The sequence below is a fragment of the Dipodomys merriami genome, unplaced genomic scaffold (genome assembly GCF_024711535.1).
Source record: "Dipodomys merriami isolate MVZ:Mamm:240054 unplaced genomic scaffold, mDipMer1.0.p SCAF_39, whole genome shotgun sequence".
In the NCBI taxonomy this organism is placed as follows: Eukaryota; Metazoa; Chordata; class Mammalia; order Rodentia; family Heteromyidae; genus Dipodomys; species Dipodomys merriami.
The window spans coordinates 8,030,112-8,045,925 of record NW_027205492.1 but is presented as its reverse complement, the minus strand read 5'-3'; the positions used below and the strand labels follow the sequence as shown (position 1 = coordinate 8,045,925).

General features: G+C 51.4%; 1 protein-coding gene across 2 annotated transcripts in view; it reads right to left on the bottom strand.

The window, feature by feature from the left end:
• Ptpn1 (protein tyrosine phosphatase non-receptor type 1) overlaps positions 1-13,050 on the bottom strand; it is a 49,855-nt gene extending 36,805 nt beyond the window's left edge. For both annotated transcript variants that reach the window (XM_069990000.1, XM_069990001.1), the window contains exon 1: positions 12,816-13,050. In XM_069990000.1, the coding sequence (XP_069846101.1) occupies positions 12,816-12,878 (63 nt within the window). In that variant the 5' untranslated portion in view covers positions 12,879-13,050. The remainder of the gene's footprint in view (positions 1-12,815) is intronic.
• Between the last annotated feature and the right edge of the window lie 2,764 nt (positions 13,051-15,814).

Genomic DNA, 15,814 nt, shown 5'->3' with positions numbered 1-15,814 from the left:
ACTGAACGGAACCACCCAGCAGCACCAGACAAGTGCAAATGACTGGCTGGCACAAAAAGATGAAAATCACTGGAAACAAAGGACTTGAAACTCTGGACAGGGGTAGAAGTTCACAGTTACAATGCCAGCTACTTGGGATATAGAGATCTAGAGGACTGCAGATGGAGTCCAGCCCATGGAATTAATGAGAGCCCCATCCCAATCAACAAGTAGCTATGGTGGTCCACACCTGCAATCCCAACTACATGGGAGGCTGGAGGTAGGAAGATCATTGTCTGGGTCACCTGGGCCCAAAAAGGGATGGGGGTTTGCCTCAAATGTAGAGTACTTGCCTGGTAAGCAAGAAGTCTTAGTTTGAACCCCATTACTGCCACACAAAAGAAAGACATGACAGAGTTGCTATAAGGAAGAGACAGGAATTACAGAACAGGTCTAAATGTAGTCCTGTCAAAGAGAAGACTGCCCTGAGTGAGAAGTGGAATAAAGGAGGTTCCAGGGAGGGGAAGCCCTATCAGGCTCCTGGGGGACTGCACAGCCACCAACTCCCAAGAGAAGAAAGCTGTGGAGCACCTGGGAGGGGCCAGCTCTCAATGGGAGGCCACTACTGCTCCCTGGGCCAATGCATGCCAGACGACCTGACCAAAGGCACGGAAGAGAGGAAGAGACACCGGGGTCAACCCTGAGGACCTCCTCACCCAGGCCCAGAACACACAGACAATGCCAGACCTAGAGTAGCAGGAGAGGGAAGGAAAGAGTTCCTGGAACCAGAGAAGAAGATACCAGACTCGGAGGGCAGATGTAACAAGGTGCAGAGTGGCTGACACCCTCACATGTATGCACACATACACGCGCGCACACACACACACACACATGCACACACACATCCTCGGTGGCTGACAGTCACACCCCACACACATCCTGGCCAACAGTCATCCAGCATGCATGGGAGACCTTCCTTCCCAAGACTGTCTAAGTTTGAGAACAAGAACATTGGCCAGACCTCAGAGCCAGTGGCATCTCTATGCCATGACTGGGGAGAGTGAAGGTCACTGGAGGAGCAGGGACTAAATCCCAACATGGCACTTGGGTGGGGTGAGGCTGCAGGGCCTCAGCAGCCCGGGCTTCCAGGAGGAGCCAGTGGGAAAGGCCCAGGATGGTGAAGGCAGGTCTGGAGGCCCAGGGTGCAGGTGAGTCCTAACAGAGAAGCTGCACCGCCCCCTGTGCCTCAGGCTGTCCCCTCAGTGACAGGGAAATAATCCCAGAGGGGAACCAGAAGGTGAAACCCACAAGACCACCCCTGTTCTTGGTCGAGGCGCTGCTTACCCTGCTGTGGCCTTTCCCTTTTGTATCTCCAAGTGAGGCCAAAGGATGACTATTGGGGGATGGGTTTGTTTGGTTTTGAGACAGAATCTCCTATGTAGCCTAGGCTGGCCTTAAACTTGTGATCCTCCTGCCTCCACCCCCTGATGCTGGGATTATAGGGAGGCATCACCATGCCCAGTTCAACACTTTTTATTAACTAAGTAGGCTAGGAAGATAACTTACAGTAAAGGGCTGACCTAGAATATGTTCCATCCTTAGCACTAAAGAGAAAGAGCAAGAAAAGGAGAGAGGGTGGGCGGGCAAACAAACAAACTATTCCTACATATAAAATTTAGGGCTAGACTTTTTCTTTTTTTTTTTTTTCAGTTGGGTATGGTGGATCACAACTATAATCCTAGCCATTTGGGGGGCAGGGATCAGGACCCAGTGTTGGTCCTTTTGAGGGAGGGAAGGGGGTGCAGGGGGGAGCTAGTGTCTCACAATGGAAACAACCATCTTTATGACTTGCTCTAATTTGTCCTGATAACAGATGTTTAAGGACAGAAGAAAGAGCTCAGCATACAACTAACAAGCACTTTTGTTGCTAAACAGGGATGGAAAGAGCCTCAACACCACAGCTTCTCTGTAGCCTAAATGTTTGCTTTCTTCATACTGTCAGAGAGACTAAGTAGACAAACCATCTAATCATGAGCTCAGCCCACGATGAATGGAGTCATTCCTAAGAAAGCCACCAAGCCCAGTCATTAACAGCACTGCTTCCGGGGGAGCTCAGCAAGTGAACTTAGGCAAATCACTTTTGATAAACTCCCACGGTATGACCAGATTCACTCTAATTGTCATCAAAAATAGCTCATGGAAACAGCTGAACATGGGACCAACACATAATCATACTCAGTTGCCCAAGGTGGGAAAATCTGAGGTGGTAACTCAACTTCCTCAAAACAGGAGAAGACACCAGGGAGGGCAGGAGGGAGAGTGGCCCGGTGCATGGCTGGTGCCCTTGTCTGGACCTTCACAGTCAAAAGTGCTCCCTCCCTTCAGCAACCAGCCCTTATCCCTGAGCTCAGGGCAGTATACAACCACACACAAAGCTAGGCATCAGGTTAGTTCTAGCACTGATGTTCAAGTTCAAGAGAAAGGCCACCCTGGAGTGGGGATTCTGACGTCAATTTTCGCTACCACCAGGTGTGAGTCCCAGAGAGCATGGCCACAACCCACAGAAGGGAGCCACGGCCTTCAGTTTAGCAGACTAGTGCCACACGGCTCAATGCAAGGTGACTCTATGTAAGAAGCCAGAAACCCAAATCCGCTTGCCACCTCTCCACTGTGTGAACCAAGTAAAACATGAGTGTCAGCAGCTACCACATAGGTAAGAGGTTAGAAAACTGGATGAGGTGAGCCAGGCTAAGAGAGGAGGTAAGCCAAGCTGAGAGGGACAAACCACATATGTTTCTCTCATATGCAGAAGCTCTCACCAGGAGGTGATAAATCATACAGGGCTCTAGTATCCACACACACAGTGAGACTAACGGCCGATACTTCTAGGGGAGGAGCACAAAAGCACAATGCCTATGTGCCTCTGATCATACAAAATAATATTTATCGAGATTAAAAGAAAATTGGACAAAGGTCAAAACTACCAAGTACCTTTTCATATGTGCTAACAGGTGAGGCCAGGTGAGGCCGCTCCTCCCTGCATCACTGGGAAGTAAAGCCATGCTGGCTCACAGGTCTCATCATCTGCCACTCAAGGACCTGCAGCAGTCACAGCCACTGGGACTCCAGGCCACCCACAGCCCTGGCTGGGGGGAGGTGGGAGGGGGAGGGCTCAGGGTAGAGAATAAAGACAGCTTGGAAGCCAGGCTTAGACCCAGGCAGACTAGCATCTACTTAAGGAAAAGGCTTTGTCTATCACAGGTGGGCTGAGGAAGGGCTTCTATCTCCAGCAACAAAACCTTGCAGTGGGGAGGATTGGGGGGGGAGGATGGGAAGGGATGGGAAGGGTAAACAAAGGAGGAGGCTACAATGCTTGATAAGAAATGTACTCACTATCTTGCCCATGTAATTGTAACCCCTCTGTACAGTATTTTCCCAATTAAAAAACAAAAAACAAAAAAACCTTGCAGTGCTGCCCATAATCTTTTTTTTGCCAGTCCTGGGGCTTGAACTCAGGGCCTGGGCACTGTCCCTAAACTTTATCACTCAAGGTTGGCACTCTACCACTTGAGCTATAGCTCCACCTCCAGCTTTTTGGTCATTAGCTGGAGGTAAGAGTCCAACAGACTTTCCTGCCTGGGCTGGCTTCAGATCGCCACCCTCAGTTCTCTGCTTCCTGAGTAGCACCAGCACCTGGCATCTCCTATGCCTTTTAAGCTGAGCTTACCCTTCAGCAAAAGCTCCAGACCTGGATAGAAAAATTTAATTTACTTGCTGGAAAAGGTGAGGCACTATGGAGCAAAAGGATCCATGATTTTAACGCGATGCCATCACCTTCCAAACTGTCCAACCTTCAAAGAATTGAGAAAAGATTGAAGCATAACAATCCAATGCAGAGTATAGATTACAATCTACCTTCTAAATGTTGTCATTCTAGAAAGCATGTATTAGTGGCAAAGGATGCAAAGTTAGCAGGGAACTGGCCTAAAATTAGCTCACGCCACAAATAACTCAACATACTTAGCACTTCCGTGTGATCAGCCTACAAGACCAGACATTAAAGGCATTTACCAAACTGAAGGTAGATGCCAGCCCAGTCCTTTCACTCCAGTGCCCCTTCTTCCCTCCACAGAGGCGCTGGCACATAAACATGCTCAGGATGCCACCGATTAACCAGGGAGCACCAGACAGTCTCACCATAGACAGAACTGCACGATCCACACAGCTCTTCTGCTGTTAGAAGAGCAGCCACCTCCACACACAGCAGAGGAAATTTTCAAGCTGGCCACACCCATCTCCAGCTGTGGCCACACTGACAGCTCAGGAAATGCCAGGCTTCTCCCTCAAACCCAAGTGGGCTTCCATCTTCCATTGCCTACTTCAGAAAGCCACATCTTCCAGCAAACAAAGTCTGTTGGGGAAGACCGGGTTTCTTGGTCTCTGTCAAGGAGAACAAGTTGTGAAAGGAGGCTGAGTGGAAAGTGGGCGTTTGTGGAAAAGGTACGAGGTTTGGTCCAGCTCAGCCTCACACCATTCAGGATTACCTGTTGGTAAATGTCCTCCCAAGTTTTGTGATCTGTTTGGGGAAAACTTAAGCTCCTATGGGAAGAGAGCAATGGTTAGGGAAGAGAACAGACCGAGGCCCTGCAACTGCTCACATCAGGTGGTGAGCTGCTCAAGCTCCCAAAGCATTCTGGTGAGCAGGCAGAGCAGGCTGGCAAAGAAGGAAAAGTGGCAGGCCTGGTTGGGTATGTTTAGTGTGAGCAGGCTCAACAAAACTCTGCTAAAGGCACTCAAACTTCTAGGATTTATACACACTGCCAGTAGTGCAGAATGAGTATGTAGAAATGCTTAGGAAATGGGAGTTATGAAGAATAGAAAGGACCCGTGAGCACCCAGTAATAGAGGCTGGTGGTGTGCTCCTCAGAGGACCTGCCTACTAAGTGCCCAGCCAGCCGAGTCCAGTCCCGACAGACAGACAGACAGACAGACAGACAGACAGACACACACACACACACACACACACACACACACACACACACACACACACACACACACACACACAGCCACAAAAGGGGGGAGTGGAATTCAAGTTTTTCAACAGAGATGTAGACTAGATAACAATTAAGTGCCTAAACCAGCTGGCACCATGGAGGAGTACTCAAGCAACTGGGAGCTGGGTGCAATCCCAGCTACACAGGAGGCAGAGGCAGGAAGATCAGCCGAGAAAGTTAGCAAGACACTGTCTCAAAAAAACAAAACAAAACAAAACCCAAAATACAAACAACATGGTTAGCGGTGTGGCTCAAGTGGTACCCAGCTTGCAGGAGGCCCTGGGCTTAACCCCTAGCACAAATGAAAAGAGGACGTGGCTTTCAACCTGGGTAGGCTGAATGCCCACTTCACGGACCCTGGCCACAGGGGGCTGTGTCCAGGCCATGGACAACATGTGGTAAAGCTTCTAATTCAAGGTGTTGTTCAAATATTGTGCAGATCAGAGCAAAACAATAGAGCAAAGCAACAATGATCACAGCGTAGGAGGAAATATCCTCCCCATAAAAGACCCCTAGGTGGATGCCTTCTCAGAAGCCTCAGAGTCTGGGCAAACTTTAGCCATACAAAAACTCAGAACTCAGAGAAGGGCAAACTAAGCCATGACTGTCCACATAGTGGAGCAGGACAAAACTACCAGGGATCTGCTCAGTGGTACGTGTTCAGCCGTCAGGGGAGCTCACACCCAAGTCACTGTATTACGCAGATGGTTGCCCTGTTTGTTCTGAGGGAAGTTCCATTCAGACATGATTTCACCCTTAGAGGTTTTTATATAAGTCATGTTTTAAGAGCATGCCAACAATGTGGAATAATTATCTGATACTCGCTTTCCTGTAAACAATCCCACAACAACATATACTCCTTGAGTAACCAGAACCCATGAGAATAAAAACAGCGAGCTGTTTGCTGGAAGTTGCTGTGAGGATTTTCAATAACTCTTCCATAGGAAGAGAAGAGCCAGGAGATCCATTACACAGAGCTCCTACCTCTCCCTCAGCAGGAACCACCCTGTTGTTTTGCAAACCGTCTTCTGGCTTCACACTCTTTGGGAACGGTGCGGCTCTCCCACAAAAGCCACCAAGAGCCAGGGTTTGCCTTCATTTTTATTTTTATTTTTGGGTCCAGTCGTGGGGCCTGAACTCTGGGCCTGGGCGCTGTCCCTCAGCTCTTCAGCTCAAGGCTAGCACCTTACCACTTGAGCCACAGCGCCACTTCCGGCTTTTTTCTTTTTGCTTATGTGGTGCTGAGGAATCGAACCCAGGGCTTCATGCATGCAAGGCAAGCACTCTATCACTGAGCCACCTTCCCAGCCCCTGCCTTCATTTTTAAAGAAAGCTACATCTTAGAAGTTTTCTACATGAGGGCTGGGAAGGTGGCTCAGTGGTAGAGCGCTTGCCTTGCATGCATGAGGCCCTGGGTTCGATTCCTCAGCACCACATAAGCAAAAAGAAAAAAGCCGGAAGTGGGCGCTGTGGCTCAAGTGGTAGAGCGCTAGCCTTGAGCTGAAGAGCTGAGGGACAGCGCCCAGGCCCAGAGTTCAGGCTCCACGACCGGACCCCCCCAAAAAAAAGAAGTTTTCTACATGAGCCCACCTGGACCTGGAAACAGGTTTCCCAGAGGAAATGTTCTCTCTCCACTCACCACAGGTAAGCACTCACAACTGTAAGCATCACACACACACACACACACACACACACACACACACACACACACACACACACACACTCACCTGTCACATCTGTACTGTTTTGTCCTTAATGTGACAAATCAGTTTCGTCATGCACAATGCACATTTGAGCTTTCTGGGAAGGACAGGCAGCAGCAGAGCGCCATGTCTACCGCTGGGGTCCCCAGCACTTCCTCCCAAGTGCAGCAGTGTGTAAAGCGGCACCTTATTCAAATAAAGAGGCCACATAGAGGTTTCTCTCTAAAATCACAGCATAAAGAGCAGCTAGTCTTCATGAATACCACTCAGCTGAACCTTCCGTGAATTCTCAAGAATCAGTTCCTCTCTCGTTACAAGAAAACCACCTAATCATGAGAGGACTGCAAGTGGGCCAGGCAGCCGGACTCCCCAGCCGTGAGCCCCGCTTCCTCAGTGGTCCACACCCCTTGGGAAAAACACCAAGTCCTGGGCTGCTAAACCCACCAGCAAGCCCCCATGATGTCCCGTTGTACCTGCCTGCCCTTGACAAGATCGAGGGACCACTGCAGCTTTTACAAGGATTATTTCAGAAACACTCAATGCTCTTTTGAGTACATTAAAGACTTTTATTACTTTCATTCTCGGTAAGCTGGGCCAAGACCATTTTTACCAAAGAGGATAAGCCAGAAAGAAGACAGGAAGGGACCCAGGTGGCACTGAGCGCTACAGCTGAGACTACAACTCATACCAGTCACCAAGGACATCAGGAAGAAAGGTTACAGCCTTCTCTTGGCCTTACGGTGGTCTGATCAAAGGGTTTGAAAAAAAAAGAAGAAGAAGAAAGAAAACATACCTTTCCTTGCTATAGTCTGAAAAGCTCAGACTCTGTGAGGGTTTACTTTATTAAGGGGAAGTGTTTTCTGTGTCCCACAATTAGAATATTCTAAGAAACAGCTCCTCACAAGGGCACCATGGAAGGCCTGTGCGGACAAGTGGGGTATGCCGAGGCCTCTGGCAGTCCTGGTTCCTGAGCCGGTCCTACACCAAGTGCAAACCTCCTGTTACATCTCAAAAGGATGCGGTGAGTCTATGGGCCCAATCTCCAGCCTCTCTTCTCAGGCCACACACACAATTCTGGTGGAACAGAGCCCAAATGCAGCATTTTCCTTCCAGCTTCCTCCATTGCTGGCCCTACTTCTACAAGAGGACTTGGGGCCCAGTCTCATACAGCTACACAACTGGGCTAGCCAAGCATGACAACGGAGTCAGTGCCAACGCTTGTGGAACTGTATGATGAACGGGACAGATGGCACAGATGACCTGGGGCAGCAGGGGCCCCAGCCAGATCCAGGATAAAAACACACAGCAGCAGCTAGAAGGAGCAGGACTTTGGTTGTCTGGAAGGCAGACACGGGGCCCAGAGCAGAACCCCCTGAGCTCCACACACTGGAACAGGAAGGTACAAGCTGTGCCGAGGCACCGCCTTGACAGATAAGACTGAGCCCAGAGCCCAGCCCCTTTCCCCACCTCTCCCAGGGCTGGCTGGCTGGGGCTGCAGGGGAAAAGGCGACTGCACCTTGGCTGCTGTGCATTATGATTCGTGGGAGTGTCAGGCTCCATCTGTTTTCAAGCCAGAGCTGTGGTGACCATGAGAGGAGTGACCCATGGAGGGGACGTGGGAGAGTGCTGAGGGCCCGACTAACAGAATAGTTCTAGTCACTTTTGCAGGGCCAGCTACAAACTGGAATGGAGGCCAGTGACCCACCCAGGAATGTGGGAGAGAGAACTGAGAGCTAGCTCTCCAAGGTTCCCAGCATTCCTGGACACTCAAAACACGCCATGGCATGGCTGGTGCCAGACTACCTCACCTGGGAGACAAAGACCAGGTAGGTTCCAGGTTTCCCGGCACGGGCAACATCAGCCTGTTTTCCAGTATTAGCTGTTACCAGGAACAAATTAACATAACCATTGCAGGGGAAAATACCAAATTGTACAAAATACATATGCACTCATATGGGTCTTTGAAAAGGATCCATGACTAAAAGAATGGCACAGAACAAACACTGCCAAAAGGATTCCGCAACCAAAGCCATCAGAAGAGACAATCTAAAAAATGAGAGAGCCAGGTGGCCTGGCATAGGCCTGTAATCCTACCACTGGGAGATGTGAAGACAGCTTAAGTTCAAGGACGGTTTGGGCTGCAAAGGAGACCCTGCCTCAAAAAACCATGGGCTGGGGATGGAGCTCGGCTGGGGATGGATATGCAAGGCCCTGGGCTCCATCCCCAGTACGATGGGGTGGGGGTGGAGGGTGGAAGTGGGGGGAGCAGTATTTCTGTAGTTCATAATCTGAAAAACCTCTCCAGGAAGTTTCATATCCACTTTTATCCTTGTAGCAGTACACATTCAATTAATTATACCATTCAATACCAAGTATTCTGTATAGGTTTTGAAGAGTTCTTCAACCTGAAATGCTAAATGGCATCGAGAGGAAGGTAATAGGATCATTTACCCATTTTCCATTACTCCCCGCTAACTTCAGCACCAACTGACAGGATTCACTTCCTCCCAAAGCACAAACCTCTCCCTTACATACGCAGCAGAGTTCTTCCTTGCACAGATTCAACTTGTGCTCCCAGACAATCACAGAGGTCTTACACCATTTCCCAAGTGGCGACCAGACACCTAAAATTAGTTCACACAAAGAAGCAGGGCTGAACTATAGAGCATGTCAGGCTACAGGGTCACGCACGATGACTAGAACGCCCCAATCTCCATGGCATTTCCGCTTGTCTTTTTGTTGTTGTTGTTTTTAATTAAAATGAGTCATAGTATATAGATCTTTCTCCTCTGCATAAAATCCAGGGTTTTTTTTTCTTCCTCCAAAGACAATGGTGTTTAAATAAACATTTTGGAAGCTTTTACTATTTGTCTTCTTGGAATGTAGTCTATATAGCAGCAGGAGATTTTAGTGCGTTGTAACTACGCTGCAAGATGGTTTTAAACCCAGTCAGACACTAGACTGCATTTCACAATGAAGCTAGCTATAAAAGCAAATGCCAGCCGGAAGCATGGCCCATTTTACAAAGCCTGTCTGTAACCTGGACTAAACTGTGCCTCCCAGTCTCAGCTACTGGGGTATCTCCTTCACTCTGATAGACAGTCAAGTCATTCACATTGAAAAAGGTGGCCTGTGACAAAAAAAAAAAAAAAAAACCAACCAACAACAAAAAGCAAAACAAAGCAAATAATCTAGAGACAGAAGGCAGCGCACCTGTGAGGCATAGCCCCCAGCAGCTCAGGCCATCGGTGCTCACTGGCACCTCTCTGGGCACCTGCCTCTTGCTCACCAGCCCTTTTCCTCTACAGGCTCTCTTAGGACACAAGGCCAACTTCAACATGAGGCTCACTGACCTCAAACCAGACAATCTTACATCACTTACATACTAAAAACGATTTGAAAGCTGTTCACATATGCTGACAAAGCTGGCTTTTTATAGAGCCGGCTGTGTATTAGACCAACCCTACTTAGAAGCTTTACAGATTAAAAGCATGGCCACACTCACTTTATCAAACCCAGCCAGGAAAGATCTTTGCCTGAAACATTTGTTTTCTAAGCTGCCAGTTGTCAGCCCTCAAAATGTCCACTTGGCCCTTTGTTCTTTTCCCATTTGTTCCAAGTCTGTGCACCTTTTGTTCTAATTAGAGAAGTCAGAACGAGAAATGATTACACGGCACAGATGATGTGTAGTATTGTATTTGCAGCAGACAAAATGACTTTGTCTAAATCTGCCCCCATTTCGATGTGCTATATTAACTTGCTAAACTTCCATTTTCTGCCAGTAGTAAACACATTTCTTTTAATTCTTGAAAAACAAATAATGAGTTTTAGTAAATTACACACACAGTGGAAAAGTAGCTAACTTCAGCTCACTCAAGGTCATTTTAAGTTGTTTAAATGGCACAATGGTAAGATAAAAAGCCAGTTTTAAGTTTAGAAAAGAGAAGAGCAAGCCAGACATGGCTCCCACCTGTGACCCTAGCTACTGAGGAAGCTGAGATCTGAGGATCACAGTTCAAAGCCAGCCCTGGGCAGGAAAGTCCATGAGACTCTTATCTTTAATAAACCACAAAAAACCCCGAAAGTGACCCTGTGGCTAAAGCGGTAGAGTGCTCACCTTGAGCTGAAGAGCTCAGGGACATCACCCAGGCCCAGAGTCCAAGCCCCACAACCGACAAAAAAAAAAAGAAAGAAAGAAAGAAACCACTTCAAGGAAAGTAGCAGTCCATTAAGCAGCTGGAGAAATCTTAATATCTTGATATTTAAATAGAGAGATTAAAGGATAATCAGGAAAATTAATTGAAGTTCAACCTGGTCCAGGCCACTGGCATTCTGAACAGTTACGGTTGAGTGTCAGGTCAGACCACTCTGACCAGAAGCTCTAAGAAACTCCAATCAAACAAACCTTCTCTGTGTCATAAACTTATTGTGATGGGCTAATTTCATGTAAAGATGCTCTGTGTTCTACCATATTGTTTGCTACTGGATACAGAAAATGTGTTCCTTTATTTCCAGTCACTGGTGGACGAACATTACAGTGGCATTCGTCACGCTTATACGGATGAGTCTGTCAGAAGCTTATCTACCCAACAGCCAAGTGGAAAGAATCCTGACAAAGAGACTTGAAATCAAGGCCGCCAAGAAAAGGCTTTTGTTAGGCCAGCACACCAAAAAACTGCATAAACTATTTTTTCCCCTTGAAAAAAATTTCAAAATAGATTTCAATACTAAAGCAAATGGATCTCATAGTTTTCCTTTGGGGTCTAAAAGCTGGAAACAGAATAAACTGTCCTCTTCCTTGACACATGTAGCAAAACCTATTTTTACAGGGCTTGTTGAAGATACCAAACAAGTGTAGTTTTGGCTAATACTCACACCCCCGCAATGACATTTAATCAGGAGCTTGTGGAAGACCTCTTGGTGTTCTTAATCTGATGTTTTATATACATGTGAAAAATTCTACCTTCCTAGCTATTTATTCGTACCACAACCCACCCCTTGATGAGACAAGATCAATCTCAGCGCTGGTAGAAGATGCCCAATTCAGAGAAGGTTAGCCGTGAAGGTTCCCTGCGCCTGGCCTGAAACAGGAGCAGGTGGACCAAGAGGGGTGGGTGCTGCAGGCCCCTGGCTGGAAGGCTAGCTAGCCTGTCACTCCTGCCCGAGGCTCGCCCTCCCTCCCTTCACACAGGGGGGGGGGGGCGCCGTGGGGGGAGGAGGCTGTCACCCTCCACCGTCTACGATGCTATTCTGTTCACCGCACCTTCTCCCACCCCGAATTATGTGCGTCTGTGTCAGTCCTATTCCGTCCCAAGCTCTGCGGGAGATGGGGGTCCCGCCTGCCTTCTTCAACGAAGGCCACCTCCAGCGCCTAAGCACGGAATCGCTGACCAGCTCAAACCAATAAATGAATGAACAGGAAGGGGGAAGGGGACTGTCATCCTGGGGCCTCGACGCACACCGAGCCGGGGGAGAGGAAACGTGATGGCGGGGGGGGGGGGCTTTCCCCCGGGAGACAAAGGAAGAGAGTCTGGGGTGGTCCTGTCCAGAAAAGGAAGTCGTGGGGGCGTTCAATCAACCTGGGGGACAAAGGGTGGACGGCAGGGGGCGGGGCCGGGAGCTGGGACTCCTCCGGGCTGCAGAGGTCACCGAGGCTGGAGGGTACCGGGAAGTGGGGCTGAGGGGGTGCGGGGTCCGGAGGGCACTGGGGAGCGGGACCCAGGGGGTGCGGGGCCCAGAGGGCGCCCTGGGGACTCATCTAAGAGGTGCGGGGCTCGGGGTCGGAAGACACCGGGAAGCGGGGCGCAAAGGGGTGCGGGGCCCGGGGTCGGATGGCACCGGGAAGTGGGGCGCAAAGGGATGCGGGCCCCGGAGGGGATGCGGAGGGGAGCGGGTGCTCAAAGAGGTGCGGGCCCCGGCGGGGGACAAAGACGGCGGCGGCCGGCGCCGCGGAGGGCTCGAGTCCCCCCGCCGGAGCGCCGAGGCGGAGGGCGTGACCCGAGGGAGAACGGGCCGGGCCTGAGGAGCAGGAAGGAGGCAGCGGCCTAGGCGAGGGCCCGCGCGGCCCGGCGCTCCGTACCTGGTAAATGGCCGCCCAGCTCCCGGCCTTGTCGATCTGCTCGAACTCCTTCTCCATCTCCATGGCGGACCAGTGCGGCAACTGCAGTCCTCCTCGACCCTACCCGCTGTCGGCCGCTCTAGGCCGCGTCGTGCTCCGGAGCCCCGAGGCCCACCGTCAGCCTCAACTCCCGCCGCTACCGCCGCCCTCGCCGCAGCCGCCGGCGCCGCCGCCGCTTCTTCATGTCAACCCGGCAGCCGGAAGTGCGCACCCCGCCCGCCGCAGGCCCCGCCCTATATACGGGAGAGCCAATCAGCGCTCGAGGATCTTAAGAAGCACTTCCGCGGGGCGGAGCCGGGGGTGGGGCTGAAGAGAAACGGTCTCGGCCCCGCGAGACGTCTGGCTGCGCGCGCGTTCCTCGGCCCCCTAAGGGGGGGGCGGGAACCCGCGCGCGGGCGTGGCGCGCGCCGTTGCCTAGGCGACCCCGAGTGCCCACCCTCGGCGCCGCGCTCGCGCCGCGCGCCGCAGAGTTCAATCCCGGACCGGAGAAGTTGAGTCGGGGCGAATGAGAGGACTGGGCAGGCAGCGCCGAGGCCCCGCGCCGGGCTCCAGCTGGGCAGCAGGCCCACGCCGTCCCGCAGCTCCGGAGAGTTTCCCGGGCACCGGGGTGCCGTGTCACAGTCACCTGGGATGCGCGGGGTGAGGCGGTCTGGACACCTCCGAAGGCCCCCGGCGGCCCGGCGGCCATCTGCTCCCCACCGGCATCCCCAGCCAACTGCACTTCCGGTGATCTTGCAGCTCCCGTGGGGAGGAAGGTGAGACTGCCCTGCTCCGGTTCCACGGCCCCAGCCCGTCCCCCGCGGCCTGGGCCCGTCAGGCCGAGTTCCGTGCAGACCACGGCCGAGTGCGCTCCGCAGCCCAGGCCTGCGCCCCTTTCCCCCCTGGCGACCACCCTCCGGTTACCCAGGCGAGACCCGGATGCCCGCCAAGGCCAGCCCTCTCCTCCGGCGTGGCCCCGCGGAGAGGACTGGAAGCTGGCGACCTCAGAGTGCTTCCTTCCAACCACGCCGTCCCGGACCAGACTCCAGGCGTCCAGTGAGTGCCTCGAGAGGACCTGGGCAGGCGACGGCTGGTCGCGCTGTCTCTGGTTTCTCCTTGGTAGAAGGAGATGATAAAGATTCCCGCTGAGGAGGAGCTGAGGAGGACGTGCGAACGCTGGTGAGCTCACCCACACCTTAGTGCCTTCAACCAGAGGCCGAGGACCTGAGATCTTACCGAATAAGTACAATTGGTTTGACAGGCAAATGTTGCATGGGGGAATGATCAGATGTGGCCTGTTGTGGGGAAGATCTTGGGTGACTCCAGCCTTAATTTATGCCTGATGCTGTGTAACCCTAGCTACCCTGAAGGCTAAGATCTGAGGATCAAAGCTCAAAGCCGGCCTGGGCAAAGACTCTTATCTCCAATGAACCACCAAAAAGCCTGAAGCAGAGCTGTGGCTCAAGTGGTAGAGAGCTAAGAGACAGCATCCAGGCCCTGAGTGAAAGCTCCTTCTTTGCTAGAAAACTCTGAGAGCGGGAAGAAAGCTTGACATCTGCACTTGCATTTTGCACCTGTCTCCTTTGCCCTGAGTCTCTTTCCTGCAATTGCCCTGGGGTCCAAGAAGGACAGGACCACAATGAGCAACTAGCCACCTGTAAGGAATAGCAGAGCCCTGGGGCAGACGGCTCTCCAAGGAGGGACGATTTCCTGTAATGACAAGGCTACACCTGCAGCAAAAGTCATCTCAGGGAACCAGATTGCTTCTCACAAGCAAGAAAAGAACCTGGAAAACCCCTGAAAGAGCCAGCACTGAGATCCAGTCAACCAGGCCTCGCTTTACCAGGATTGCTCAATTGTGCCACTTCCCTTCCCCTCCCTGTATTTACACTTAAAGCTCATGTCAGTACCAGAGATGGTCTCTCCATCTTCCCTCCTCTCTCTTCCCCTCACCACTCCTGGTAGGCCACTGGCTAGGCCTGATATGTTGGAAGTCCTGGAGTGGGGCCTCTAGCCTAGGTTAGGACTCCCACTTCCAAAACATCATTAAAATATTAATCCTGAATAAAATACCTAATCTCAGGTGCCCATACACCTGTGCTCAGCATATAGAATGTTTTTGCCCTGTCCTGGAGAAAACCTCCAAGACCATCCCCATCTTCCTAGAATAAAACTGAATTCCTAATCCCAGCTCCCAAGCCCACTGACCCACCCCTGCCTTCTCCCACTACACAAACTGTGTCCTTCACCTACACTTCTCCACTTTCCACCTCAGGACCTTTGCACCAGCTGGTTCCCACACCCGCCTCCAGTGATTCACTCTACCAGAGATCGCCTTGCCACTTCTGTCTCAGGCCAGGTGTCACCTCCCCAGGCAGGTTCCATGTAAAACAGCTCTAGCTCTTTCTCTCCCACAGCCCTTGCCACTTGTATCATAGCACTGAACTCTATGTACACATGCATGGATGTGTTTACCTGTGCATATAGATACATACACACACATACTCACACATAGTGCTAGTACTAGAGCTTGAACTCAGGGCTTTGCTCTCTTGCTTGGCTTCTCCCTATCCCAAGGCTGGCACTCCACCACTTCCAGCTCTTTGGTGGTAAATTGGAGAAAAGTGTGTCATAAACTTTTCAGCCGGGACTGGCTTTGGACAGAGATCTTCATATCTCGGCCTCCTGAGAAGCTAGGATTACAGGCGTGAGCCACGAAGGCCTGGCTTCTCTGTTATTTTCTGGCTTATTTTCTGTGCCTGTCCTGCCTTGTGTTCTAGAAGGGTGTTTTGCCGGTGACTTGCTCCCATCCCACACACCTGACATTTGGTTGGGAGGAAGGATGGGGCGCTAAGACTTGGCTTTCCACTTGACCCCCAGGTTGCCTGCCCTGCTGGCCAGAGCCAGCCTCGCCCTAGGGGTGCCCATGGCGGCGAGGCCGCGCCTGGGAATCCTGACGCCTGGTTGAGGGTGGTGACGGT